This window comes from Balaenoptera acutorostrata, chromosome 20, assembly GCF_949987535.1.
Source record: "Balaenoptera acutorostrata chromosome 20, mBalAcu1.1, whole genome shotgun sequence".
NCBI classification, from domain to species: domain Eukaryota; kingdom Metazoa; phylum Chordata; class Mammalia; order Artiodactyla; family Balaenopteridae; genus Balaenoptera; species Balaenoptera acutorostrata.
Genome location: NC_080083.1, coordinates 24407719 through 24435655, shown reverse-complemented (window position 1 = coordinate 24435655; position 27937 = coordinate 24407719). Strand labels below are relative to the sequence as shown.

At 34.7% G+C, this 27937-nt stretch overlaps 1 protein-coding gene across 8 annotated transcripts in view; it reads left to right on the top strand.

Annotated features, from left to right (window-relative positions):
• The window catches only part of BRIP1 (BRCA1 interacting helicase 1), a 208154-nt gene that overhangs the window by 167653 nt on the left and 12564 nt on the right, over positions 1 to 27937 (top strand). For 7 of the 8 annotated variants that reach the window (XM_057536502.1, XM_057536508.1, XM_057536501.1 and 4 more), the window contains 2 exons: positions 9387 to 9461; positions 12591 to 12703. In XM_057536502.1, the coding sequence (XP_057392485.1) occupies positions 9387 to 9461; positions 12591 to 12703 (188 nt within the window). The remainder of the gene's footprint in view (positions 1 to 9386; positions 9462 to 12590; positions 12704 to 27937) is intronic. The other variant, XM_057536507.1, reaches the window with a different exon arrangement.

The following is a 27937-nucleotide window of genomic DNA, read 5'->3' as shown; positions in this document are numbered from 1 at the left end:
ATTTCTCAGAAAATTTAAGATCAATTGCAGAAGTCATTTAGAAAAAGGTATGTTTCAAAACTAAATACTGTTCTCTATGAGTCCTGCCAATGTACATATTTTCATTGATATATGATGAAAAAGTAGCCACTCTGTAAGCTGAAGAAACTTTTAAGTCACCTAAAATAATGTGTCCTTATGTTTAGTAGTATAGGTTAAGCGCCTTCAGAGAGAGTTGATCTAAGTGTCAGAACTCTAAGGTAGTTGGCCTACGTTGTCTGTCAGTCCTATGACTTGTTTCATTTACATGCAACAATATATTACAGCAGCATGCCACCCAAACCTATATTGGTTTTTAGAAATGCAGGATAAGTAATGACTCTCCAGCCTGCTTACCTCTAACATATGATGCTTTACAGTTTTGTGTCCATTGTCATTTCTTTCTTGAACCAGCTCTATGAGGTAATGTGGGCAGGAATTATTTTCTTCCATTTACAGAGGAGGAAACTGAGAAAGAAAGCTAAATGGGGTACTGTGACTTACCCAAGGTCAAACAACTAATAAATGTCAAAGCTTTGACTCTAAGCCGTGTGCTTTTTCCATTATATCTCCTTTCCTCAAAAAAAAATAATATATATATATACATATATATAGTATTTTCTAGAGATGATAATTTAAGCATTTTCAGGTTTATCTGTATAATATTTTATTATGGATAGCCTAACTAAATTGCAACAAAGCCTATTTTTCTTTAAAAAAATTTTAAAGTTAACCCTTTACAGAATAAGCATATATTGACAGAATAAGCATATATTGTTGTTTCTTGCATGTCTTAAAGTATTAACTGTCTTTCTTTTCTTTTAATAGAAAAATATTAATTTCTGCTTTTTTCCTGGGCTCTTATCTTGACAAATTATTTTCATAATTTAAAAAAAAACACTAAGATCTAATGCTCCATACTGACAGATGTTTTTGCATTATTATTATCTAAAGCCTTTATTCAGAATTGCTTGAATGTTACTGTGTTACCAATAAACTATTCTGGGCTAGTAGCTAAACTATTATAACCACTTGAGGTTGAATATGTTGAGAGCAAGAGATGCTTGATTTGAGGGGAATATATTTTGTTCTTTTTTTATATTTGAAATTTTTAGGCTGTTTATTTCAACACTGACAATTTATGACACAAAGTATAACAGGTTTCTCTGCAAAAAGTGTCTTACTCAAAGCAACCTTCAAGCCTATGTGAGATAAGTTATATTAGTTACTATGTCTGTTACTATGTCTTGATTCTTATTTCTTGGTAGATTACTGTGGTCACCTCCTAGTGTAGTGTAACAAGGAGAGTAAGTAACAATTGAAAACCATTTCGAGTGTGTGTGTGTGTGTGTGTATTTAAGTCTAAAAGGGAGCCTGGCTTCTTAACTCTTGGCAGAAACCCATTTTTCCCCATTTAAAACAATATATATACTATATTTGGTTAACTTGGTGTTTCAGAAATTTTGAAAATATGCCAGATGAAATAAAACCAGCTATATTCCTTTTATCTAGCTAACTTATTTCATATACAAGCTCTTATGCTGAGTTTAGAACTCTAACCATTGGAATTTATATTGTGATACCCTGATAAAAGTGTTTACACTGTGATGGTATGGAGCAATAAAAGTCTAATGCACAGTCTCTGTCTTCCAGATTTGGTTTGCTATAAATGTTTACATTTTAGGTTCTGTACCTTGGCTAAAGATAAAACTGTTCTTCTTGAGTGTTTGCTAGACAAATGTGTTTATTTTTCTGAGACTAAGTTTTCTTAATATTTTTAATTAGTAAGTTTAGCTGATCATTTGTTCTTAGTCTTATTTCCAGGCTTGAACTTTTGTCATAAAGCTTACATACAAGAAAATAAAAGTATATTCTGCCTATATTGATTGCTTTTAGGAAAGCATTTATTACTGAAATCATAATACATATGTATACGAATTGGGACAAATTCCACCGTCTTTCATATGAGGCAGTAGTAAAGAGATGCATTTATAGTTCCAGCTCATATTTATCACACCACTTATTTCTTCAGAAGCTACTTATGAAACTTGTAAAAGGCTACTCTTGTACAGACCTATTTAAAGCCAGAACTGTTGGGTTTGACTAAGTGGAAAAAATAATATTCAAAATTGTGACTTAAATTTTTTGTTGACATATACAGTATGATCCTTTTGGTTATTTTATATATACTACTGCTATCATTAGTATACTACTTATACAGTCTCCAATAAAACTGAGTCATTGAAGGACTTAAGGAACTTACTGTTTGATCTCAAGCATTTTGTAATGTTAAAATCAGAATCCAAACCCATATAACTTCTGCTTGAATGCTATATGGGTATTTTAACATAATTCCCTAAGTCCCACTTCAGTCTTGATTATCTATCTTTGCTATTCAGGATCTCATCTCTACTTATATCAGGTTAGCCTGTGATGCAGAGATATTTTCAGCTGTCTAGAAACTACCATATTAAGGGTGTTTTTCATTTTGTGTGAATGTTGAACTCCAGTTTTGAAAAAAAGTTTTGTGAATCAGTGTAGCATCTGAACCAATGGGTTACAAACACAAGCTGCTACAGGAGTTAAATAGATTATTTAAATGAGTGAGCTAGTTGAGAGTTGGCATGGGCCTTCAGTTTGCAACCTTTGATAAAATAGTTTGCCTTCTCCCTGCTGTTCACATACTCCTCCAAAATTACACATACACTAATTTATTGGGGATGGGGAGCAAGTGGTTTAAACTCCTTCCAGAGTGTACAATTAAATATAGCCTTCTATTTTGGGAAAAGCCTTGTAAAATATATTTGAAAAGTAATATTAACTGGTTTAAAAGATCATCTTTCCAAACCACACTTGAGCTTACTTTATGGTGTTTACTTTCTGTCAAAACTTAGAAAAAACATTCACAGTTAACTTCCATAACATAAAATGTCTGTCTCATTAGGCATTAAAGAAGCATTGGTCAACAGGTATAATGCTATTAGACTGTATAGCTAATGTGAATGTGGACATGACCTCCCAAATAGATCAAAGACTAATCTCTTTGACAGTTACAAGATGGCAGAGCTTGCCATGGGCCTTTTGCTGCTGCACATTGAAACTATTTGTTTGGAAAGCATGCCTGAGGGATGAGAGTCTGTTTATAAGGATGAGCAGGTAAAAGTAAAATGTTGTCTTTTGACATTTCAACTCATCCCTTCTAGCCTTTGGTTTACTTAACATTTAGGCTATTTGCTGGCAGGAGAAACTGGCTTTTTCACATATGCTTTATGTCATTTTAAATTGGGCATTGATTTTCGTACCTGATAATTCCTAAGTGTACAATGAAATAGATTCTGATGTCATTAAAAAGAGGTGTACTGTCTTTCTACCTTTTCCAAACCCTTAGTTTTGCTTTCCCTAATTAAATGTGTTCACCCAAAGACAATTTTTAAATTTATTTTTAAAAATCTGCTTCTTTATATAATAAAAAATATTTCAAAGTTAGCCTTTATATATATTTACTTTCAAAAGTTTTTTTTTTCCTTTACTTTTTACCTCAAATAATTTCCCTAGGTAAAATATTGGCAGTATTTTAAAGGCCATTTGGATTGTAAAAATTATTTGAAAATTTGCAGGAAGTTGAAATAATGTAGTCATACATAAAAGTTCATTCATTTTAATGAAAAATAAAAGACCAAGGAGAGAGAATTTTGTTCATTTAATCTAATATTTGCTATATTACCTGCAAATATTTCATTTATAACTAATATTTCCTAAAGCAACTGTTGTCATAGGCAGAGTGATCATTATAAAGTATTTGTTTCAACGTGGTACAGTAAATTTTGAAAATCCTTAAGCTATTATGTCTGACAAAGGATAAATGCAAATTTGGGGGAGGGGAAATAATGTTAATATAGAGAAATGCTTAGTTACATTTTGAGAGATAGGTAGGAAATGTATAGTTGGATAGAATTTTTAAGTAGTCTTCTAATCTCTAAATATTTTAATATACTTTATTGCTGAATTGTCAGAAATTATTTTTTTAATATTACCTAATATTTCCTGTGGTACCATATTATTCACTGTACTACTTTAAAAAGCATATTCTATGACGCTTAAAGGAAAGTTTACTTTATAGTCAAGTTATAAAGTTTTAATTTAGAAATTTTACAGGTTCTTTTGAGGGGATATAAAATAAAATGTCTTATATACCAATCTGAAAGCTACTTGTCAGAAGTGTACTTATATATATATATATGTCAGAAGGTTAATAGTATTATAGAGTGTTTTGAAGAGATTTTGTTTTCTCTTAAGTAGTTTTACAACTTCTTAAAGCTGTAAATTGTTAATTTATCTTGAAAGTCTGAAATTTTTTCAAGAAAACAACTTTATATCTTTGATTAGGCTTATACTACAAAAATATACTATTTAATAAATACTTGCCCAGGAATACCACATAGGGGATCTTTAAAAGCTGACTGACTGAAAAGAACAATTCCTACTGTTTCACATTGGATTAACTAGTTGCTAGGAATTATAGTCAATTTGTGAACTTACAATGCTAGCAGTTTGTTATGTGAATAAATTGTCGTCATTAAATTTGAGAACCATTTTTTATTTTAATTAGATTTTAATACTCATTCCATTTTTAAATAGGAGAAAGCCACAATAGAATTGACTTACCTAAGATCTCACTCAGAGAAGCTGTAGGGTGTCCTGACTCTGGGGTTTTTACTCTTAAGAGAGCAAGCTCTGGAGACAGACAGACTAGATTCAAATCCCAGCTTTACTACTTACATACTGGGTCACCTTCCACATGTTACTCAATTTTTTTAAACTTATTTTTCTGATCTGTAAAATGAGGCAACAGTACCTACTTTTTAAGATTGTTATGAGGATTAAATGAGATAATAATACCTATTAAGCACTGCACTGTGCATGGAATGTTATAGCAGCTAGACAGATACTGTTATCATTTATTATTAAGATCTTTGGTTCCCCACTTTTACAATTTTGACTTTCTGATTAGCTAACTCATTATCAATTTCTATTCTTGGTTTAGAAATTATTTCTTTAACATGGCTTGAGCCAAGTTTATCTTCTTCCTTAAACATACTTTTCTTTTTGTCATCTCTTGATGGGTTACTGGATTCCTTCTCTCAGTGGCTGGAAACTTTGGAGTCATTTTTGACTTTTCCCCCTTTAATAAACCCAGATCTACTTTGTCACTTAAGTTCTGTAACTCCACAATGTGTTATGAACTGGGTCTCTTTTCCATTCCCTTTGGCTTTCCAGGTAAGGCCCTCATTACTCTTGTATCAAATTCATAGCATGTCTTCATTTCTCAACTCCTCTTACTTTTATACACTGTAATCAAAGTTAATATTTTAGCACTTATATTTACTTGATGGCCATTTGTACTCATTTGTTTCTGTTCTTGTAATCTCTTGCTGGGCAGAAAATATTTTTAACTTGTCTTTGTATTCCTAGTGCGTATCACAGATACCTTACACACAGCCAAAACTATAAATATTGAATGGAATTAGTATTTTTTTTAAGTTACCAAAAATTTCTTCTTTTCATTATATCAATTTTTATACTTTAAATGCATATTTTTAATGTTTCTATAGCATTCTTTTTTATTTAGTTTCTTTTTTTTAAGCTTTATTGAGGCATAATTGACTCTATAGCATTCTTGAGAGCAGCTTAAAACATAACTCCCTTTTTTCATTCAGTTAGTGTATGAAAAATGTGAAATCATAATACATAATTTTCTTTCACTCAAAACTTGCATTTTCTAACACAACATTGTAAATTAACTATACTTCAGTAAAAAAAAAAAACAACTCATTTTTTACAGGAGAGCTTTTTACAGGAAAAAGCTCATTAACTTATATATTTGAATAGGTCAATCTGATTTGTGTATACCATACATTCTGACCTTGTATAAAAGTAGTTCACTTTTGAGATGATGTAATTTTAAAGATTTTTATGAAGACCAGATGAAGGCTGGGTATGTGGTACCCTTTGGTGTGACATTTCTTTTAATAGGAATGTAGTTTTATGCCCTGTAATTAATTATGAGTCTTTTTGAAAGGGATATGATTATAGTATCAAACTCAAGGACTAGATAGCAGAATTTATTATGATTTCTGTTCCAGAAAAGAAGCAGAAGTTTAATTTAACACAGTCTCTGTGTGTTATTACCTAGATAGAAAATGAACGTAGATTCGGTCACTCGGAAAAGTGAGAAATTCTTGATGTCCTTTAACAGTGAAGCATTTGAGTCAATAAATATTGTATCAAATGCATTAGCACTGTTTCAACTCTGATTTTTAAATTTGTCTAGATCATCACTGACTGCTATTTATTTATTTATTTAATTTTTGGCTGTGTTGGGTCTTCATTGCTGTGCATGGGCTTTCTCTAGTTGCAGCGAGCAGGGGCTACTCTTCGTTGCAGTGCATGGGCTTCTCATTGCAGTGGCTTCTCTTGTTGCAGAGCACGGGCTCTAAGCACGCGGGCTTCAGTAGTTGTGGCTCATGGGCTCTAGGGCGCAGGCTCAGTAGTTGTGGTGCATGGGCTTAGTCGCTCTGAGGCATGTGGGATCTTCCCGGACCAGGGCTTGAACATGTGTCCCCTGCATTGGCAGGCGGATTCTTAACCACTGTGCCACCAGGGAAGTCCCTCTGACTGCTTTTTTATGCTTTGATTCTTTTACACCAACCAGTGTCTTTGGTGTGTATGAAGTTATTTTGCTCCAGTTGATGTGTTTCATTATTTCTATTGATCTGTCTTAAGATTTACTGACTAATTCCTCTGCTTTCTCCAATATGCTGTTAAACCCATCCAATGAATTTTTTTTAAGTTATTGTGTTTTTCAGTTGTAGAATTTCTATTTGGGTCTTTTTTGTAATTCCATTTCTCTGCTGAGATTCTCCAAAGTTCAGTCGTTAAACCATATGTTTTTAAGTTATTTAAATATATTTATAACAGCTACTTTAAAGTCTTTGTCTGCTAATTCCAATAGCTGAGCCCTTTCTAGATTGGTTTCTATTGACTGCCTGTTTTTCCTTGATTATGGATCGTCTTTCTAGTAATTTCTATTGTATAGAAACAAAAATATACTTTTGTTTTTGTAGGCAGTTCAATTAGTAGGTAATCATCTTGAACTTATATGGACACGATTTGACAATATATTAGGGGAGATCTGGGAAAAGCTCAAAGTACAGTCTTTAAATTCTGTTTCCCCTGTGGTTCTTGTTAGAGTTTGGTTTAAGTCTTTTTGGGGGCTAGTTTAAAATTGGTATTGCTCTATATTGTGGTCCTTATTCCTAACATGACACCTGGCCATTTGTATTGTGTGTTTGTGTTTTACTTGATTTTTTATTTAAAATATATATCTTGGCTAAATTTCTATGTCAAAACATATAGATCTATTTCTTTCTATATAATAGCCCAATATTTATCTCAGAATAATTGTAGTATATTTCATTGATCCACTTGATGTACATTTAGGTTGTTTCTTAATTTTCTTCAATACAAAGATGCAATGAATATTCTCGTACATATTATCTATCTGTACTTATTGGAAAATATAAATACATTTGGTAAATATTTGTCAGTATTCTACAGACAAAAACAATGGAAATGTTAAATTTGCATTTCTTGGTTTACTAGTAAAGTTGAGCATCGTTTCATGTGGGTTACCAGCCATTTATCATTCATCTTTGATGACTTGCTTTCTCACAGATTATTTACTTTTAGTAGTTAGATTTTGTCATTCATTGTGTATGAGTTCATTGTATATTAGTTAACAGAACTTTTTCTCCAGGTTTTCATTTGGCTTTCAATGTTATTTATGGTATTTTGAGGCCATGAAAGGTTTTTACTAGGGAAATAAGAGGTCCATCTTTCCAAAACCAGGATCAAGGCCAGCAGAAAGTTTGCCACAACACTGTATGGACCTCTTTCCCCGCCCCCCACCCCATTTCTTTGAGATATAATTGACAAATAAAAATTATATATATTTAAGGTGTAAAATGTGGTGACTTAATATATATTGTAAAATTACTGTAATCAGGTTAATTAACACAACCATCACCTCACATAGTTACCATTTTTTCAGCGTATGATGAGAACACTTAAGGTCTTAGCATATTTCAAGTATACAATACATTACTATTGAGTATAGTCACCATGCTATACATTCAAATCCTAGAACTTACTCATCTTATAACCAAAAGTCACTGATAATTTACACTCTTTAACCAGTATCTCCCCATTTCCTCCACCCCTCACCTACTGCCAACCACCGTTGTACTCTTGGGTTCAATGTGTTTAACAGTTTTAGATGCCATGTATAAGTGAGGTCATGGCTGTGTTTCTCTGTCTGTCTTGTTTCACTTAGTATAATATACTCCAGGTTCATCCATGTAGTTGCAAATGGCAGGATTTCCTTTTTATGCCTGAATAATATTCCATTACATATACGCATGCGTGTGTGTGTGTGTGTGTATGTGTATATATATTTTACATTTTCTTTACCCATTCATTCATTCATCAATAATACAGGTTGTTTTCATATATTGCCAATGTGAAGAATGTTGCAATGAACATAAAACTACACACATCTCTTCAAGACAGTGATTTTATTTCTTTTAGATATATACCCAGCAGTGGGATTGCTGGATTATATGGTAGTTCTATTTTTAATTCTTTGGGGAACGTCCATACCATTTTCCATAATGGCTATACCAATTTACGTTCCCACCAACAGTGTATAAGTGTTCCTTTTACTCCATACCCTTGCGGACACTTGTCATCTCTTGTCTTTTTGATAATAGCCATCCTAACAAGTATTAGGTGATATCTCATTGTTGTTTTAATTTGCATTTCCCTGATGATTAGTGATGTTAAACACCTTTTCATATACCCATTGGCCATTTGTATGTCTTCTTTGAAAAAATGTCTATTCAGGACTTCTGCTCATTTTTTAATCAGGTTTTCTTTTGTTTTTTCCTTTTTTTTTTTTTTGTGGGGCGGGGTGTTGGTTTTGCATGAGTTCCTTATATATTTTGGATATAAACCTCTTATCACGTTATGGTTCTCCTGTTCATAGGTTGTCTTTTCATTTTGTTGATTGTTTCTTTTTCTGTGCAGAAGTGTTTTAGTTTAATGTAGTCCCACTTGTTTATTTTTGCTTTTGTTGCCTGTGCTTTTGGTGTCATATACAAAAAAATCATTGCTGAGACCAAGGAACTTTTTCCTGTTTTCTTCTAGGAGTGTTATGGTCTCAGAGCATACATTTAAATCTTTAGTTCATTTAGAGTTGATTTTTATATATGGTATAAGATAAGAATCCAGTTTCATTCTTTGGCATGCAGATATCCAGTTTTCCCACCGCCATTCCTAAAGAGACTATCTTTCCCCATTGTCTGTTCTTGGTGCCCTTGTCAAAGGTAAGTTAACCATATATGCATGGGTATATTTCTGAATTCTCTCTTCTGTTGCATTGGCCTGAGTGTCTGATTTTATGCCAGTACCGTACTGTTTTGATTACTAAAGTTTTATAATATAGTTTGAAATCAGGAAATGTGTTGCCTCCAGCTTTGTTCTTCCTTCTTAACATTGCTCTGGCTATTCAGGATCTTTTGTGGTTCCATACAAATTTTAGAATTCTTTTTTCTATTTCTGTAAAAAATGTCACTTGGATTTTGATAGAGGTTTTACTGGATCTGTAGATCACTTTGGGTAATAAGGACATTTTAACAATACTAATTATTCCAATCCATAAACAGGATCTTTCCTGTTTTATTTGTGTTTCTTCAATTTCTTTCATCAGTGTTTTATAGTTTTTAGTGTAAAGATTTTTCACCTCCTTAGTTAAATTTATTCTAAAGTATTTTATTCTTTTTGATGCTATCATAAATGGGATTGTTTTCCTAATTTCTTGGATAGTTTGTTGTTAGTGTGTAGGAACACAACTGATTTTTGTATCCTGCAACGTTACTGAATTCATTTATTAGTTCTAAGAGTTTTTTGGTGGCTCTTTAGGCTTTTCTACATATAAGATCATGTATCTGCAAACAAACAATTTTAGTTCTTCTTCTCTGTTTTGGATGCCTTTTATTACTTTTTCTTGCCTAATTGCTCTGGCTAAGACTTTTAATACCTTGTTGAATAGAAGTGGTAAGAGTGGGCATCTCTGTCTCATTCCTCACCTTAGAGGAAAAGCTTTTAGCTCTTCACTATTAAGTGTGATGTTTCTGTGGGCTTGTCTATATGGCCTTTAGTATATGGAGGTATGTTTCCTCTATGCCTAATTTTTGAGAATTTTTATCACGAAAGGATGTTGAATTTTGTCAAGTGCTTTTTCTGCATCTATTGAGATAATATGATTTTTAGCCTTCATTTTGTTATAGTGGTGTATCACATTTATTGATTTATGTATGTTGAACCAATGTGTATTTCAGGGATAAATCCCACTTGATCGTGGTGTATGATCCTTTTACTGTGCTGTTGAATTCAGTTTTGTTGTTGTTGTTGTTACTGAGAATTTTTGCCACTATGTTTATCAGGATATTGGCCTGTAATTTTCTCTTAAAGTCCCTACATGGCTTTGTTATGAGAATAATGCTGACCTCTTAAAACAAGTTTGGAAGTGTTCCCTCCTCTTCAGTATTTCAGAAGCATTTGAGAAGAACTGGTGTCAATTCTTCCTTAAATGCTTAGTAGAATTTCAGTCTCACCAATGAAGTTATCTGGTCCTGAGCTTTTCTTTGTTTGGGAGGTTTTTGATTACTGCTTTAATGTCATTACTTGTTATAGGTCTGTTCAGATATTTTATATCTTTATGATTATTCTTGGTAGGTTGATTGTTTCTAGGAATTTATCCATTTCTTCTAAGTTATCCATTTTTTTCACATATAATTGTTCATAGTAGTCTCTTAGGATTCATTGTATTTCTGTAGTATCAGCTGTAATCTATGCTTTCATTTGCAATTTTATTTGAGTCCTTATTTTTATTTAATTAATTAGCAAAAGTTTATCACTTTTATTTATCTTTAAAAAAACAACTCTTAGTTTCATTGATTTTTTTTTTGTCGTTTTTTCTGGTCTGTTTCATATATTTTTGCTCTCATCTTAGTAGTTTCCTTCCTTCTACTGCTTGTTCTTTTTTCTAGTTTCTTAAGATGTAAAGTTATGTTGTTTATCTGAAATCTTTGTTTTTTCTTAATGTAGGCATTTTTTGCTATAAACTTCTCTCTTAGAACTGCTTTTGTTACATCCCATAGTTTTGGTTTGTTGTGTTTCCATTTTCATTTGTATTGAGATACTTTTTTAAAAATATTTATTTATTTTATTTTTGGCTGCATCGGGTCTTAGTTGTGGCACATGGGATCTTCCTTGCGGCATGTGGGATCTTTCATTGCAGCATGCGGTCTCTTCATTGCGGCACTCGCGCTTCTCTCTCTAGTTGCAGTGCGTGGGCTCCAGAGCACATGCACTCTGTAGTTGCAGCATGGGCTCTCTAGTTGCGGGCGCATACTCAGTACTTGCGGCACGCGGGCTTAGTTGCCCTGTGGCATGTGGGATCTTAGTTCCCCAACCAGGGATCGAACCCGTGTCACCTGCGTTGGAAGGCGAATTCTCAACCACTGGACCACCAGGGATGTCCCTCAAGATACTATTTGATTTCTCTCTTGATTTCTTCTTTGACCCATTGGTTGTTCAGGTGCATGTTCTTTAATTTCCATGTATTTGTGAATATTTCAATTTTCCTCATGTTATTAATTTCTAATTTCTTACCATTGTGGTTGGAAAAGATACTTGATGTAATTTCAGTCTTAAATTTCTTAAGACTTATTTTGTGGCCCAACATATAATCTATCTTGGAGAATGTTCCATGTGCACTTGAGAAGAGAAGAATGTGTATTCTATGCTGTAGATTTAAACCAAATCATAACAATAATTAACATTAAATGTAAATGGTCTAAACATCCCAATTAAAAAACAGAGATTATCAGGCTGGATAAACATAAAATAATGAACTATTGATGTGTGTTTCAACATGAATGAATTCCAAAATCATTATGCTAAATGAAAAAAGACAGACACAAATGATTACATACTGTATAGTAACATTTACGTAGAATTCTAAAAAAGGCAAAACAGAAAGTAGACCATTGGTTGACAGGGTCAGCAATAAAGGAAATTGAAGAGGGATAGGAAGGAGTTTTTAGGTAGTGAAAATATTCTAAATTATGATTGTGGTGGTGGTTACATGACTATACATTTATTAAAATTTATCTACATGTACATTGAAAGTTTATGATTTTTGTCATATATAAATTATTTCTCAATAAAACTGATTGACATCACACAGCTAATTAATTAAGTTCATGTAGGCATTTAGGAAATGTAAAGATGAATAGAAATGTTTTAAATGAACTGAAAAAAGTTTAGTACTGAAAAACAAATCTTTCTACCCTAATTAAATGATACTCAAAATGTTAGAAGTTAATGAGTTTTTAAATGAGCTTTAATTATCTACTATATTTTTTTTTTTATTTTTTTTAAATTATTAGGTTGAACTAAAGCGACAATATAATGACCAGCATTCAAAATTAAGAGGTCTTTTACCAGGTCGTCAATGGTACGAAATTCAAGCATACAGGGCCTTAAACCAGGCCCTAGGTAGGTAAGTGGAGTGAAATTTAATGTAATATTACTGTAATATTATCTCTGACCAGGACTATATGTAGAGCTAGTCTTGCTACTTTATTCCTTAAAATAAATTTGATGGAATTTTATTTCACTAGAACCCTGGGAACTGGTATATTTTCAGTGATAGATGTCAGAAGTGTAAGTTGAAAGAGTCAATGGAATAAATGAAACCCAAAATAAAACTCGATATTTGCTAAAGTTTAAAGATTTATGATTGGTCAGTGAGTGTACAACAGAGTGCTCAGTAAATGTTTATAGAAGCTCACCACCAAACAATAAAATTTTATCTTGTGAACATCAGAACCTAAATGATGATTTTATGGGTAAAAAGCAAACCATTTAAGAAGAGTTAAAACAAACTGTGTTCGTGCTACTAAAGAATTCACACCAACTAACAGTAATATTTAATTACAATACTCTTTTTTCTAAAGATTCTGGTCCATTAAGATTTGTGCTTTGTGGAACTAGTTTTTAAATCACCATTTTATACCATAATTTCACAGGACATCAACACTTTAAATTTATAAACACTATAATTATTAGATTATTTATAATCTAATTTAACATTTTATGTTCTCTATTTGTGAAATTATAATTAGTTTAACCATATAATAGTTTTTTCCTGTGAAGCTGTACAAATAAAATTCAGATAATTCAAATAGAAGAACACAGGTTAAGAGTAAAATCATGAAAATATGGCCATTTGACAGGTTTTCAGTTCAGCCAGAAGACCCACAGCTAACCATTATCTGCCCTAACCAATCTAGAAGTTGGACTTTTCTCAAGTGTCTTGTTTACTCACATTAGCTCATTTAAACATAAGCAGACCAGCTTGCATTTGAGTTCAGATTTACATATGCTGATGACATGACTGCAACAGCTGGATTTAAGTCCTAGAACACATCACCCACTCCCCTCCCCATCATTTCAGAATGATATTCTGCAGTTGTTTCTCTTCAAACTGAATGATTCAGTTCTCTGTTTAACCTACTGCCCTTCTCTGCCTAGAAATCCCACTGGTACTTGGTATCAGATTTCACTGGAAATTGTTCTTGAAGCATTTCATCTACTTACTTTGTCTCTCCCTGTTGATTGACCTGTTTGTTTTATTTTAATATTCAGCAAATAGTTTCTAGGGGAGCCTGAATATTTGTTTTAAAATTCTTGCCTTTTAGTTCATTAGGCTTAATTTCAGGAAAATAAATATTTTTACCTCAGTTGATTATTTTTTCTCTTAATGCCTTGAATTTTAAGAAACCATTTGAAGCAAAAGTACATTTGTATCCTATTTTGTCATTTATAAACCTTTTCTACATATATTAAACAGGTTGTGAAAGACGAAATTTCTTGTCTAATGTCACATAGCTACTAAATGCACCTTCATGTCTTGATACCACCTACATTTAAAACCTTAAGACTTGGTTTTTCATCCTTATGCCTACCTGTATCCAGTAAAATTCTCACTATTAAATATAAACATCTCACTATTAAACTGTTAAATGTACCATATCCTTTCATTATTCTTTGCCTTGGCATACAAGTTACCATACAATTCATTTGGCAAGTTTACCAATCAAAACCTAGTTGAAAAGGTCATGTCCTTTATGAAGACTTTTTTTATTTCTCCAACTAGAGTTATTTACTCCTTAGGAAACCCATAGCACTTTATACTTATCTCTATTATAGCATATATCTCATTGTATTGGAGTAGCCTGTTTATCTATCTGTCTCCTTCCCTAAACATGTATTAGACATTTTTACATTCTCAGCAACCAACTGTGCCTCATCTTGGGACATAAATGCACAATAAGTACTTGTTGAATTAGTGAAAAATGCCAGGTTCAGTGCTTTTCCAGCTATACCATATTGGCCAGAGAGCTTCTAGAGCTTCAAAACATACTTTTCAAGAATTTCAGAAAAAGCATGTGTTTATAATATTGATGTAGAATACTATAGTTTCAGTGTTTTATTAATTAAAAAGTGGATAGCCCAACTGTCATTGTACTGATTTTCAGGGAAACAGTATCAACAAGTAGCAACTTATTCCAAAGAAATATCCACTAAAAAAAATCAAGTGAATGTTTTATATCATTTGATAAAACTCATAATGTGTATTGATTGACATAAAAGGTGCTTATACTAATGCACTGTTCTTATAAGGGATATGTCTAGAAGGACTAAAGTAAGCAGAAACAAATTGAGTTTAAAAAAATGTTATCTTTTTTTAAGCCCACATGGGACTATTAGAGTATTTGAAGTAATGTAAGTCCATAAAATGTAATAACAGCTTTCAGGAATGTACCAGGTGGTTTTGTGACCAGGTTACAACTGCACTATAAGTTTCCTAAAGGGTCTGCTTTACTAAAGTATAATCTTTGTCTCAAGTGGGCATAATTCATTTGAGCAAGGCAGTATGAAAACAATGGAAAAAAGAGAAGGTGAAACCTTTTTCTCTGAACTGTTTTGTTAACTTAAATGCCTTTCTGCCATAGGACACTTTAAACATAAACCAAAATAGAATAGCACCCTGACTTTGCATTGATTTTCAACACTGTTATATAATATTGGCAATATACATCTTCCTATCCTGCCCAGTTTTATGGTTGTTCTGATGCCTTGGAACCTATGGATTACCTTAAAATATCACACAAGAACGTCATATAAAATTTAGATTTTTAATGTCCCTATGGAATAATCAAACCTTTATGTTAATTTTCATCCCCTCTCAAAATCCCATGATAGTTAAGGAATAAAAATGTCAAACCTATAAAGTTGAAACGAGTGGGAGAAGAGACAATGACAGATGAGCTGTCAATAAATTTTGAACACTGGAAAACAGATAATAATTGAATGACTTAGCAGGCAAGAGAAAGCTGAAATTTAAATCTATAATCATGAAAGCTAACAAGATCTTCCAGATTCAAGCATGGAAAAGCTTAAGACTTGGGGGTACTCTAAAGTGTTAGTTAAAGTACTGTTAAACTAAAGAGGATTGGTTATAAGTTAGTATATGTAGTAGTTAGACAGTCCCCTCCCCCACCCAGGTTTACTCTCTGGATAGAATGAACTAGAGCATCTATATATTCTTTTTTTTTTTTTTTAATGTAAGGGCTTGGGTGCGCTTATAGCTACTTTATTTATTTATTTATTTATTTATTTATTTATTTATTTATTTTTGACTGTGTTGGGTCTTCGGTTCGTGCGAGGGCTTTCTCTAGTTGCGGCAAGCGGGGGCCACTCTTCATCGCGGTGCGCGGGCCTCTCACTATCGCGGCCCCTCCCGTTGCGGGGCACAGGCTCCAGACACGCAGGCTCAGCAGTTGTGGCCCAGCTGCTCCGTGGCATGTGGGATCCTCCCAGACCAGGGCTCGAACCTGTGTCCCCCGCATTAGCAGGCAGATTCCCAACCACTGCGCCACCAGGGAAGCCCTATATATTCTTTAACTACAGTTACAGCTAAGGATGTGTTAAAGATGGGGGGTAAGAAAAGTCTACCTACTGAATGTGAGAGCTCCATTCTCTTTTTCTTCTCAGCTCTGAGTAGGCTGACAATCAAACTTATATCTTCACGGCAAGAAAGTACAGTGTTCCTGTCTAAGAAAACTGACCACCCCATGAATAAGGGCCTACAGATAGTAACAAAGTGGCCCTGTTCCTACCTTACTGCAAAGCCTCCCAGCCTATAAGTCCCACCCATGTACACAAAGCTACCAGTCAGCACTTTAGTGCCTTACTCTTAAATAAGTGCATGGAGTCTTCACCAGATATTCAAAGAATGTCTGTAATATGAAAAACAGAGACCAAAACAATACCAACAAAACAAAAGCAGGGTGGAAGAACTTGTAGAAAACAGAAACAGTGCAATAGAAAAGAAGTTGGCAAACTTTTTCTGTAAAGGGCCAGACAAGTACATATTTTATGTTTTTCAGGCCACATACAGTCTGCATCCACATTCTTCTTTGTTTTTTCTTTAACCTTTAAAATGTAAATACCATTCCTAGATTGCAGGCTATACAAAAACATGATATGGACCAGATTTTTCCTGTGGACTACAGTTTGCCAACTGTTGGATAGAACAAAACTTTTAAAAAATTTTATCAGTAATACCCATAGGGGGAGGTAAGATATTGCCTCCATAAAACAAGAACAGAAAATAAGAAAAAGCTCCTAGACATTAATATGGTAGCAACAAATTTTAAATGCAGAATTGGGCTTAGGAGAGAAAAATTGAAATTTCCCACATCCAAAATTCATAGAGAAAGAAAATGGGAAAGAATAACTAGAAAATTAGAGGATCAGTATGCAGGAAACAACTTCTGATAAATAGGAGCTCCGTATGAAGAGACTAGAGAAAATAGAGAAAGAAACATGTCAAAGAAATAATTCAAGAAAAATGCTCAGAATTGAAGGACATAGTTTCCTGATGAAAGCATCCACTCAAGCACCAGTAAAGGGGGAAAAGCTACAAAGCTCCTCACTATGCAGTTTCAAAGTACCCAAGGTAAAGAAAAGGCCCTGAAACCTTCCAGAGAGAAAAAGATAACTCTCATACAAAAGATACAGAATCAGTATTGAAACAGACTTCTTAAAAGCAACACTAGAAGCTGAAAGACAGTTGAAAATTATCTTCAGTTATTTGAGGGAAATTTTTGACTTGCAATCTAAGTTTTAGCAACCCAAGTGATCAATAAACTGTAAGACAGACTAAATAAAGCCTTCAGTATTCAGTATTAAAGGACCTAAAACATTTGCTTCAAATGCACACTTTCTCAGGATCCAACTGAAAGTTATTCTCCAACAAAGAAGAGAAAATTCAGAAAGAGGAATACCAAGGATGCAGGAAACCGGAGTTCCAACCCAGAAAAGTGAAATTCCCAAAACAACCAAGAAAGAAAGCTCTGGGATGAATCTGTGCAGCAGTCCCATAGTAGTTAGTCTAGATTGGTTTTTGAGGATGGAAGGTTTTGCCCATATTGAGAAAAATTCTTACAGCTGTGACAAAGTGGGAATTAATTAATGATAGAAACATAGAAAATTAAGCAAAAAAGGAGAGAAGGGAGAGTTATTAACTCCAAGGCAGACAAAAACGTCTTGTATGGGAAAGGACATGTAATCATAGTGGATCATGTAATTCACCTTTAAATGGTAATCCACTGAATATTGATTTACAAAAGAATTGTGATATAATGCTGCTAGAAGAATGTAGAGGTAATGAAGTTATCAGTGATATGAGATAAACATCTTCTGTAGGAAGAGTCAGTAAATGATTTCTAATGGTTAAAAACCAGGAAATAGTAGTAGTATAAATGTTATTTATAAATATGGAGGCAAATGACCACAAGAACTATGTAAAATATTTTCAATTAATTGTTTCTGAGATTGGGAATTGGAGATGTGGTGTGGGTAGGCAAAAGAAATTTCTGTTTTTATTAAAACTATAATACTATTTGACTTTTAAACTATGCTTGTGTATTTGATTAAAAATTAAAATTTACAAGCTAAAATTAACTTTTTAAAGAGTGTGGAGATTGGTTCAAGATGGCGGAGTAGAAGGACATGCTTTCATTTTTTCGAGGACACCGGAATCACAACTAACTGCTGAACAATCATCAACAGGAAGACACTGGAACTCACCAAAAAAGATACCCCACATGCAAAGACAAAGAAGAGGCTGCAGTGAGACGGTAGGAGGGGCGCTATCACAATAAAATCAAATCCCATAACTGCTGGGTGGGTGACTCACAAACTGGAGAACACTTATACCACAGAAGTCCACCCACTGGAGTGAAGGTTCTGAGCCACACGTCAGACTTCCCAACCTGGGGGCCTGGCAATGGATGGAGGAATTCCTAGAGAATCAGACTTTGAAGGCTAGCGGGATTTGATTGCAGGACTTCAGCAGGACTGGGGGAAACAGAGACTCCACTCTTGGAGGGCACACACAAAGTAGTGTGCGCATCAGGACCCAGGGGAAGGAGCAGTGACCCAATAGGAGACTGAACCAGACCTACCTGCTAGTGTCGGAGGGTCTCCTGCAGAGGTGGGGGACAGCTGTGGCTCACCAAGGGACAAGGACACTGGCAGCAGAAGTTCTGGGAAGGACTCCTTGGCATGAGCCTTCCCAGAGTCTGCCATTGGCCCCACCAAAGAGCCTGGGTAGGCTCCAGTGTTGGGTCGCCTCAGGCCAAACAACCAACAGGGAGGGAACTCAGCCCCACCCATCAGCAGACAAGGGGATTAAAGTTTTACTGAGCTCTGCCCACCAGAGCAACAGCCAGCTCTACCCACCACCAGTCCCTCCCATCAGGAAACTTCCACAAGCCTCTTAGATAGCCTCATCCACCAGAGGGCAGACAGCAGAAGCAAGAAGAACTGCAATCCTGCAGCCTGTGCAACAAAAACCACATTCACGGAAAGATAGACAAGGTGAAAAGGCAGAGGGCTATGTCCAGATGAAGGAACAAGATTAAAACCCCAGAAAAACAACTAAATGAAGTGGAGATAGGCAACCTTCCAGGAAAAGAATTCAGAATAATGATAGTGAAAACGATCCAGGACCTCGGAAAAAGAATGGAGGCAAAGATCGAGAAGATGCAAGAAATGTTTAACAAAGATCTAGAAGAATTAAAGAACAAACAAACAGAGATGACCAATACAATAACTGAAATGAAAAATACACTAGAAGGAATCAATTGCAGAATAACTGAGGCAGAAGAACGCATAAGTGACCTGGAAGACAGAATGGTGGAATTCACTGCTGCAGAACAGAATAAAGAAACAACAATGAAAAGAAATGAAGACAGCCTAAGAGACCTCTGGGACAACATTAAACACACCAACATTCGCATTATAGGGGTCCCAGAAGGAGAAGAGAGAGAGAAAGGACCAGAGAAAATATTTGAAGAGATTATAGTCGAAAACTTCCCTAACATGGGAAAGGAAATAGCCACCCAAGTCCAGGAAGCGCAGAGAGTCCCATACAGGATAAACCCAAGGAGAAACACGCCGAGACACATAGTAATCAAATTGCAAAAATTAAAGACAAAGAAAAATTATTGAAAGCAGCAAGGGAAAAATGACAAATAACATACAAGGAAACTCCCATAAGGTTAACAGCTGATTTCTCAACAGAAACTTTACAAGCCAGAAGGAAGTGGCATGATATACTTAAAGTGATGAAAGGGAAGAACCTACAACCAAGATTACTCTACCCAGCAAGGATCTCATTCAGATTCGACAGAGAAATCAAAAGTTTTACAGACAAGCAAAAGCTAACAGAATTCAGCACCACCAAACCAGCTCTGCAACAAATGCTAGAGGAACTTCTCTAAGAGGGAAACACAAGAGAAGAAAAGGACCTACAAAAACAAACACAAAACAATTAAGAAAATAGTAATAGGAACATACATATCGATAATTACCTTAAATGTGAATGGATTAAATGCTCCAACCAAAAGACACAGGCTCACTGAATGGATACAAAAACAAGACCCATATATATGCTGTCTACAAGAGACCCACTTCAGACCTAGGGAAACATACAGACTGAAAGTGAGGGGATGGAAAAAGATATTCCATGCAAATGGAAATCAAAAGAAAGCTGGAGTAGCAATACTCATATCAGATAAAATAGACTTTAAAATAAAGAATGTTACAAGAGACAAGGAAGGACACTACATAATGATCAAGGGATCAATCCAAGAAGAAGATATAACAATTATAAATATATATGCACCCAACATAGGAGCACCTCGATACATAAGGCAACTGCTAACAGCTCTAAAAGAGGAAATCGACAGTAACACAATAATAGTGGGGGACTTTAATACCTCACTTAAACCAAGGGACAGATTATCCAAACAGAAAATTAATTAGGAAACACAAGCTTTAAATGGCACAGTAGACCAGATAGATTTAATTGATATTTATAGGACATTCCATCCAAAAACAGCAGATTACACTTTCTTCGTAAGTGAGCATGGAACATTCTCCAGGATAAATCACATCCTGGGTCACAAATCAAGCCTCAGTAAATTTAAGAAAAAAATCATATCAAGCATCTTTTCTGACCACAACACTATAAGATTAGAAATCAATTACAGGGAAAAAAACGTAACAGACACAAACACATGGAGACTAAACAATACGTTACTAAATAACCAAGAGATCACTAAAGATATCAAACAGGAAATCAAAAAATACCTAAAGACAAATGACAATGAAAACACGATGGTCCAAAACCTATGGGATGCAGCAAAAGCAGTACTAAGAGGGAAGTTTATAGCTATACAAGCCTACCTCAAGAAACAAGAAAAATCTCAAATAAACAATCTAACATTACACCTAAAGGAACTAGAGAAAGAAGAACAAACAAAACCCAAAGTTAGCAGTAGGAAAAATATCATAAAAGAGCAGAAATAAATGAATTAGAAACAAAGAAAACAATAGCAAAGATCAATAAAACTGAAAGCTGGTTCTTTGAAAAGATAAACAAAATTGATAAACCATTAGCCAGACTCATCAAGAAAAAGAGGGAGAGGACTGAAATCAATAAAATTAGAAATGAAAAAGGAGAAGTTACAACAGACACCGCAGAAATACAAAGCATCCTAAGAGACTACTACAGGCTACTCTATGCCAATAAAATGGACAACCTGGAAGAAATGGACAAATTCTTAGAAAGGTATAACCTTCCAAGACTGAACCAGGAAAAATTAGAAAATATGAACAGACCAATCACAAGGAATGAAATTGAAACTGTGATTTAAAATCTTCCAACAAACAAAAGTCCAGGACCAGATGGCTTCACAGGTGAATTCTATCAAACATTTAGAGAAGAGCTAATACCCATTCTTCTCAAACTCTTCCATTCCAAAAAATTGCAGAGGAAGGAAAACTCCCAAACTCATTCTGTGAGGCAACCATCACCCTGATACCAAAACCAGTCAAAGATACTACAAAAAAAGAAAATTACAGACCAATATCACTGATAAATATACATGCAAAAATCCTCAACAAAATACTAGCAAACAGAATCTAACAACACATTAAAAGGATCATACACCGTGATCAAGTGGGATTTATCCAAGAGATGCGAGGATTCTTCAGTATACTCAAATCAATCAATGTGATACACCATATTAACAAATTGAAGAATAAAAACATATTATCATCTCAGTAGATGCAGAAAAAGCTTTTCACAAAATTTAACACCCATTTATGATAAAAACTCTCCAGAAAGTGGGCATAGAGGGAACCTACCTCAACATAATAAAAGCCATATATGACAAACCCACAGCAAACATCATTCTCAATGGTGAAAAACTGAAAGTATTTCCTGTAAGATCAGGAACAAGACAAGGATGTCCACCCTCACCACTATTATTCAGCATAGTTTTGGAAGTCCTAGCCATGGCAATCAGAGAAGAAAAAGAAATAAAATGATTACAATTTGGAAAAGAAGAAGTAAAACTGTCACTGTTAGCAGATGACATGATACTATACATAGAGAATCCTAAAGATGCCACCAGAAAACTACTAGAGCTAATCAATGAATTTGGTAAAGTTGCAGGATACAAAATTAATGCACAGAAATCTCTTGCATTCCTATACACTAAAGATGAAAAATCTGAAAGAGAAATTAAGGAAACACTTCCATTTACTATTGCAACAAAAAGAATAAAATACCTAGGAATTAACCTACCTAGGGAGACAAAAGACCTGTATGCAGAAAACTATAAGACACTGATGAAAGAAATTAAAGATGATACCAACAGATGGAGAGATATACCATGTTCTTGGATTGTAAGTATCAATATTGCGAAAATGACTATACTACCCAAAGCAATCTACAGATTCAATGCAATCCCTATCAAATTACTAATGGCATTTTTTACAGAACTAGAATAAAAAATCTTAAAATTTGTATGGAGACACAAAAGACCCCGAATAGCCAAAGCAGTCTTGAGGGGAAAAAACGGAGCTGGAGGAATCAGGCTCCCTGACTTCAGACTATACTACAAAGCTACAGTAATCAAGACAATATGGTACTGGCACAAAAACTGAAATATAGATCAATGGAACAGGATAGAACGCCCAGAGATAAACCCACACATCTATGGTCAACTAATCTATGACAAACGAGGCAAAGATATACAATGGAGAAAAGACAGTCTCTTCAATAAGTGGTGCTGGGAAAACTGGACAGCTACATGTAAAAGAATGAAATTAGAACACTCCCTAACACCATACACAAAAATAAACTCAAAATGGATTAGAGACCTAAATGTAAGACCAGGCACTATAAAACTCTTAGAGGAAAACATAGGAAGAACACTCTGACATAAATCACAGCAAGATATTTTTTGATCCACCTCCAGAGTAATGGAAATAAAAATAAACAAATGGGACCTAATGAAACTTCAAAGCTTTTGCACAACAAAGGAGACCACAAACCAACAAAAAGACAACCCTCAGAATGGGAGAAATATTTGCAAATGAATCATCAGACAAAGGATTAATCTCCAAAATATATAAACAGCTCATGCAGCTCAATATTAAAAGAACAAACAACCAATCCAAAAATGGGCAGAAGACCCTAATAGACATTCTCCATAGAAGACATACAGATGGCCAAGAAGCACATGAAAAGCTGCTCAACATCACTAATTATTAGAGAAATGCAAATCAAAACTACAATGAGGTATCACCTCACACCAGTTAGAATGGGCATCATCAGAAAATCTACAAACAACAAATGCTGGCGAGGGTGTGGAGAAATGGGAACCCTCTTGCACTGTTGGTGGGAATGTAAATTGACACAGCCACTATGGAGAACAGTATGTAGGTTCCTTAAAACACTAAAAATAGAACTACCATATGACCCAGCAATCCCACTACTGGGCATATACCCAGAGAAAACCATAATTCAAAAAGACACCTGCACCCCAATGTTCATTGCAGCACTATTTACAATAGCCAGGTCATGGAAGCAACCTAAATGCCCATTGACAGACGGATGCATAAAGAAGATGTGGTACATATATACAATGGAATATTACTCAGCCATAAGAAGGAAGGAAATTGGGTCATTTGTAGAGACGTGGATGTATCTATAGACTGTCATACAGAGTGTAGTAAGTCAGAAAGAGAAAAACAAATATCGTATATTAATGCATATATGTGGAACCCAGAAAATGGTACAGATGAATTGGTTTGCAGAGCAGAAACTGAGACACAGAAGTAGAGAACAAACATGGACACCAAGGGGGGAAAGTGGCAGGTGGTGGGGGTTGTGGTGTGATGGATTGGGAGATTGGGATTGACATGTATACACTGATGTGTATAAAATGGATGACAATAAGAAAATAAACATTAAAAAAATAAAGAGTCTGGAGGTTTCAATTCTAGATAAGATGGAGTAAGTACATTCTGTACTGTCTTTAAAAGCTAGACAGAATGCATGGAGCAGCTATTTGAGTACCGTGAAAAGTGAATAATAGTAGACAGATTGCAGAAGAAGACCAGTATTCAAAATACCAATGAACTGGTTGGAATAACTATATTAATATCAGGACAAAGTAGAATTCTGAGGAAAGAAAATTATTGGGGTGTTAGAAGAAAAATTACATAATGATAAAAGGGTCAATTTATCAAAAAGACATAACAATCCTAAATGTGTATGCACCTAAAAATAGAGCTTCAAAATACATGACACAAAAGCTGGCATCTGAATAGAGAAATAGACAAATCCACAAGCATGGTTGGAGACTTTAAAATTCCTTTCTCAGTAATAGATAGAAGTAGTAAACAGAAAACTAATAAAGAGATAGAAGACTTAATATTATTAACCAGCTAGATTGAATTGACATTATAGAGCACTCCACCCAACAATAGCAGAATAAACACAAGGAATATGCACCAATTTAGACAATATCCTGGGTGATAAACTTAAAATTTTTTTTAAGGATTTGAAATCATAGTGTGTTCTTTGACCATGCTGCAAATAAACAAACTAGAAATCAATAACAGAAAGATAACATAAAAATGTCCAAGTACTTGGAAATTAAGAACATCTTTAAAAAATCCACAGGAAAAACAGGATGTCTTAGGAAAATTAGAAAATACTGTGAACTCACCAGAAATGAAAATCATCATATCAAAATTTGTGGACCACAGCTATAGCAGAGCTCACTGGGAAATTTATATCATTAAATGTTTATTTTCAAAAACAAGAAAGATCTCTAATCTGTTATCTAAACTTCTACCTTAAGAAGCTAGAAAAGAAGAACAAAGTAAATGTAAAGCACACAGAAAAAAGAAAAGAATATAAATCAATGAAACTAAAAAATCAATAAAATCCATTTTTAAAGCAATCAATTAAATCTACTGACTTACAGGTATACTGACAAAAAAAAAAGAGAAGCCACAAATTGCCAATATCTGGAATAAAAGAGGTGATATTACTACATATCCTGGAGACATTCAAAGTATAATATGGGGAAATTTTCACCTGTCTCAGAGCTCACTTAAGCAGTTGTTTAACTTCACAGCTTCCTGAGACAATGAATGAAAATTGGGACAAATAACAAACTGAAAAGCTTAAAGAGAAAAGCTGGGAAATGAGATGTCCATGGGGGCTTTAAAAGTTCTGACATATTCCTGAGACTCTAATAGGAATGTTTAGGACTGTGCACATGACCCAGGGATGTGCACATGCTCATAAGACCTGAGAAGGTCCTAAGCTCTCACCTCTGTGTGACCTTGAGGCTCTGCTGAAGCAGGAAGTGAAGACTAAGGTAGAGTTTTTGCCTGCCTGATCAAGGCTCACAAATGTATCCAAAAACATATGCAAAGCCTCTTGGCAAAGAATGGGAGACTGTGGATTCCAGATGTTTAAGGAAATCTCTGTCTAATCATTAGCTGACCACTAAGCTGACCTAGCAATAGTCACACATGACAGAATACAGACTTTACAAAATGATTTCAGAAAAGTCACAACAACAACAGCAGCATCAACAACAAAAATCCTTGGGGAGGGAGGAAGAATCTGATTTCTACAGTTGCCACATTACATTATTTAAAATGTACTCTTTTCAACAAAAATTATGACATGTGCAAAGAATATATTCCCCATACACAGGGGAGAAAGCAGTCAATAAGAATTATCCCTAAGGGAGTCCAGATGTTGTAGTTAGTATATAAAGCTATTTTAAATATGATCAAGGAACTAAGGAAATTATGTCTAAAGAGCTATAGGAAACTATGAGAATGTTTCACCAGATGGAGAATACCAATAGTTAGATAGAATTTTTTAAAAAAAGAACCTAATGGAAATTTTGGAGTTGAAACGTACAATAAATGAAATGAAAAATTTATTAGAGGGGCTCAGCAGCAGTTTTGAGCAGGAAGAAGAAAGAATTTGTTTCCAGTCTGAGGAACAGAAAGAAAAAGAATGAAGAATAATTAAGATAGCCTCAGGAACCTGTACAACCCATCAAGCATACCAACATACACATAAAGAGAGTCTTGGAGAGAAGAGAGAGAAAGAAACAGATTTTTTTGAAAAAGTAATGGCTGGAAACTTCTCTAATTTGATAAAAAACATTAATCTACACATCTAAGAAAATCAGAAAACTCCAAGTAGTTTGAACTCAAAGAGATCCATACATAGAAATGTCATGATCAAGCTGTCAAAAGACAAAGAATCTAGACAGCAGCAAGAGAAAAACAACTCATTATACAAGGTATCCTCAATAATTTAAGCAGATTTCTCACTAGAAACCATGGAGAGAAGAAGGCAGTGAAATGACATGTTTAAAATGCCAAAAGAAAAGAAAAAGACTGTCAATTGAATCTATATCTAACAAAACTATCCTTCAAAAATTAAGGAGAAAGTAGAACATTTCCAAATAAAAACTGAGAGAATTACTCTCTAGAAGACTTATTGTACAAGAAATACTAAAGGGAGTCTTTTTCTGTCTGAAATGAAAGGACACTAACCAGTAACATATCCACATGAAGAAATAAAGAGCATCTGTAAAGGTAATTTCATAGGTAAATATAAAAAACAATATAACTATATTTTAATAACTTTTTCTCATGTTTAATTTTTGAAAACAACTGCATAAAGCAATAAACTTAAGTCTGTGGTAATAGGCATTGTCTTGGCAGTCCCAAAGACGATGTTTAGGTTCAGTTATTCACCAGGAGCAGTGATAGACTCAGCATATAGCTGTATGCACACCTAGGATTTATTACAGTGAAAGGATACAAAGCAAAAACAGCAAAGGGAATAGGCACATGGGCAAACTCCAGGGGAAGCCAGGTACAATCTTCCAAGGATCCTCTCTCAATGGAGTCACACAGGGCACACTTAGTTTCCCAGCAATGAACTGTGGTAACGTGTGAAATAATAGCCAATCGGGAGAGCTTGTTAGAGACTCAGCACCCGGTTTTTTTATTTGGGCTGGTCGTATAGGCAGCCTCTGCCTAACATTTCCCCAAAGTCTAGACTCTCAGAAGCAAAGCAGGTGTTCAGCATTAACCATATTTTCCCACAGACATCGTAGACATAGTGAGACTTTCTTCTTAGTTAGTGATTGGAACCCTCCCTGAAATCTAAACACCAACCAAGGGCTACCTTATATGCAGGCCTTTCTAGGGATAATCAAGTTGGCCTGCTGTGTTAACTCTTTTGTGCACAGGTGTACAATGTTAAAGATATAATTTATGTTAAAGTAATAGCACAAGGGTTGGGGGGAAGAAACAGTTATACAGGAGCAGTGTTTTTGTTTTTTGTTTTTTGTTTTTGTTTTTTTGAAATTCACGTTCTTTTGTTTATTTATTTATTTATTTATGACTGTGTTGGGTCTTCGTTTCTGTGCGAGGGCTTTCTCTAGTTGCGGCAAGTGGGGACCACTCTTCATCGCGGTGCGCGGGCCTCTCACCATCGCGGCCTCTCTTGTTTGCGGAGCACAGGCTCCAGTTGCGCAGGCTCAGTAATTGTGGCTCACGGGCCCAGTTGCTCCGCGGCATGTGGGATCTTCCCAGACCAGGGCTCGAACCCGTGTCCCCTGCATTGGCAGGCAGATTCTCAACCACTGCGCCACCAGGGAAGCCCAGGAGCAGTGTTTTTGTATACTACTGAAATTAAGTTGCTATCAATCCAAAATAGATTTTTATAAATTAAGGTGTTTATTATAATCCT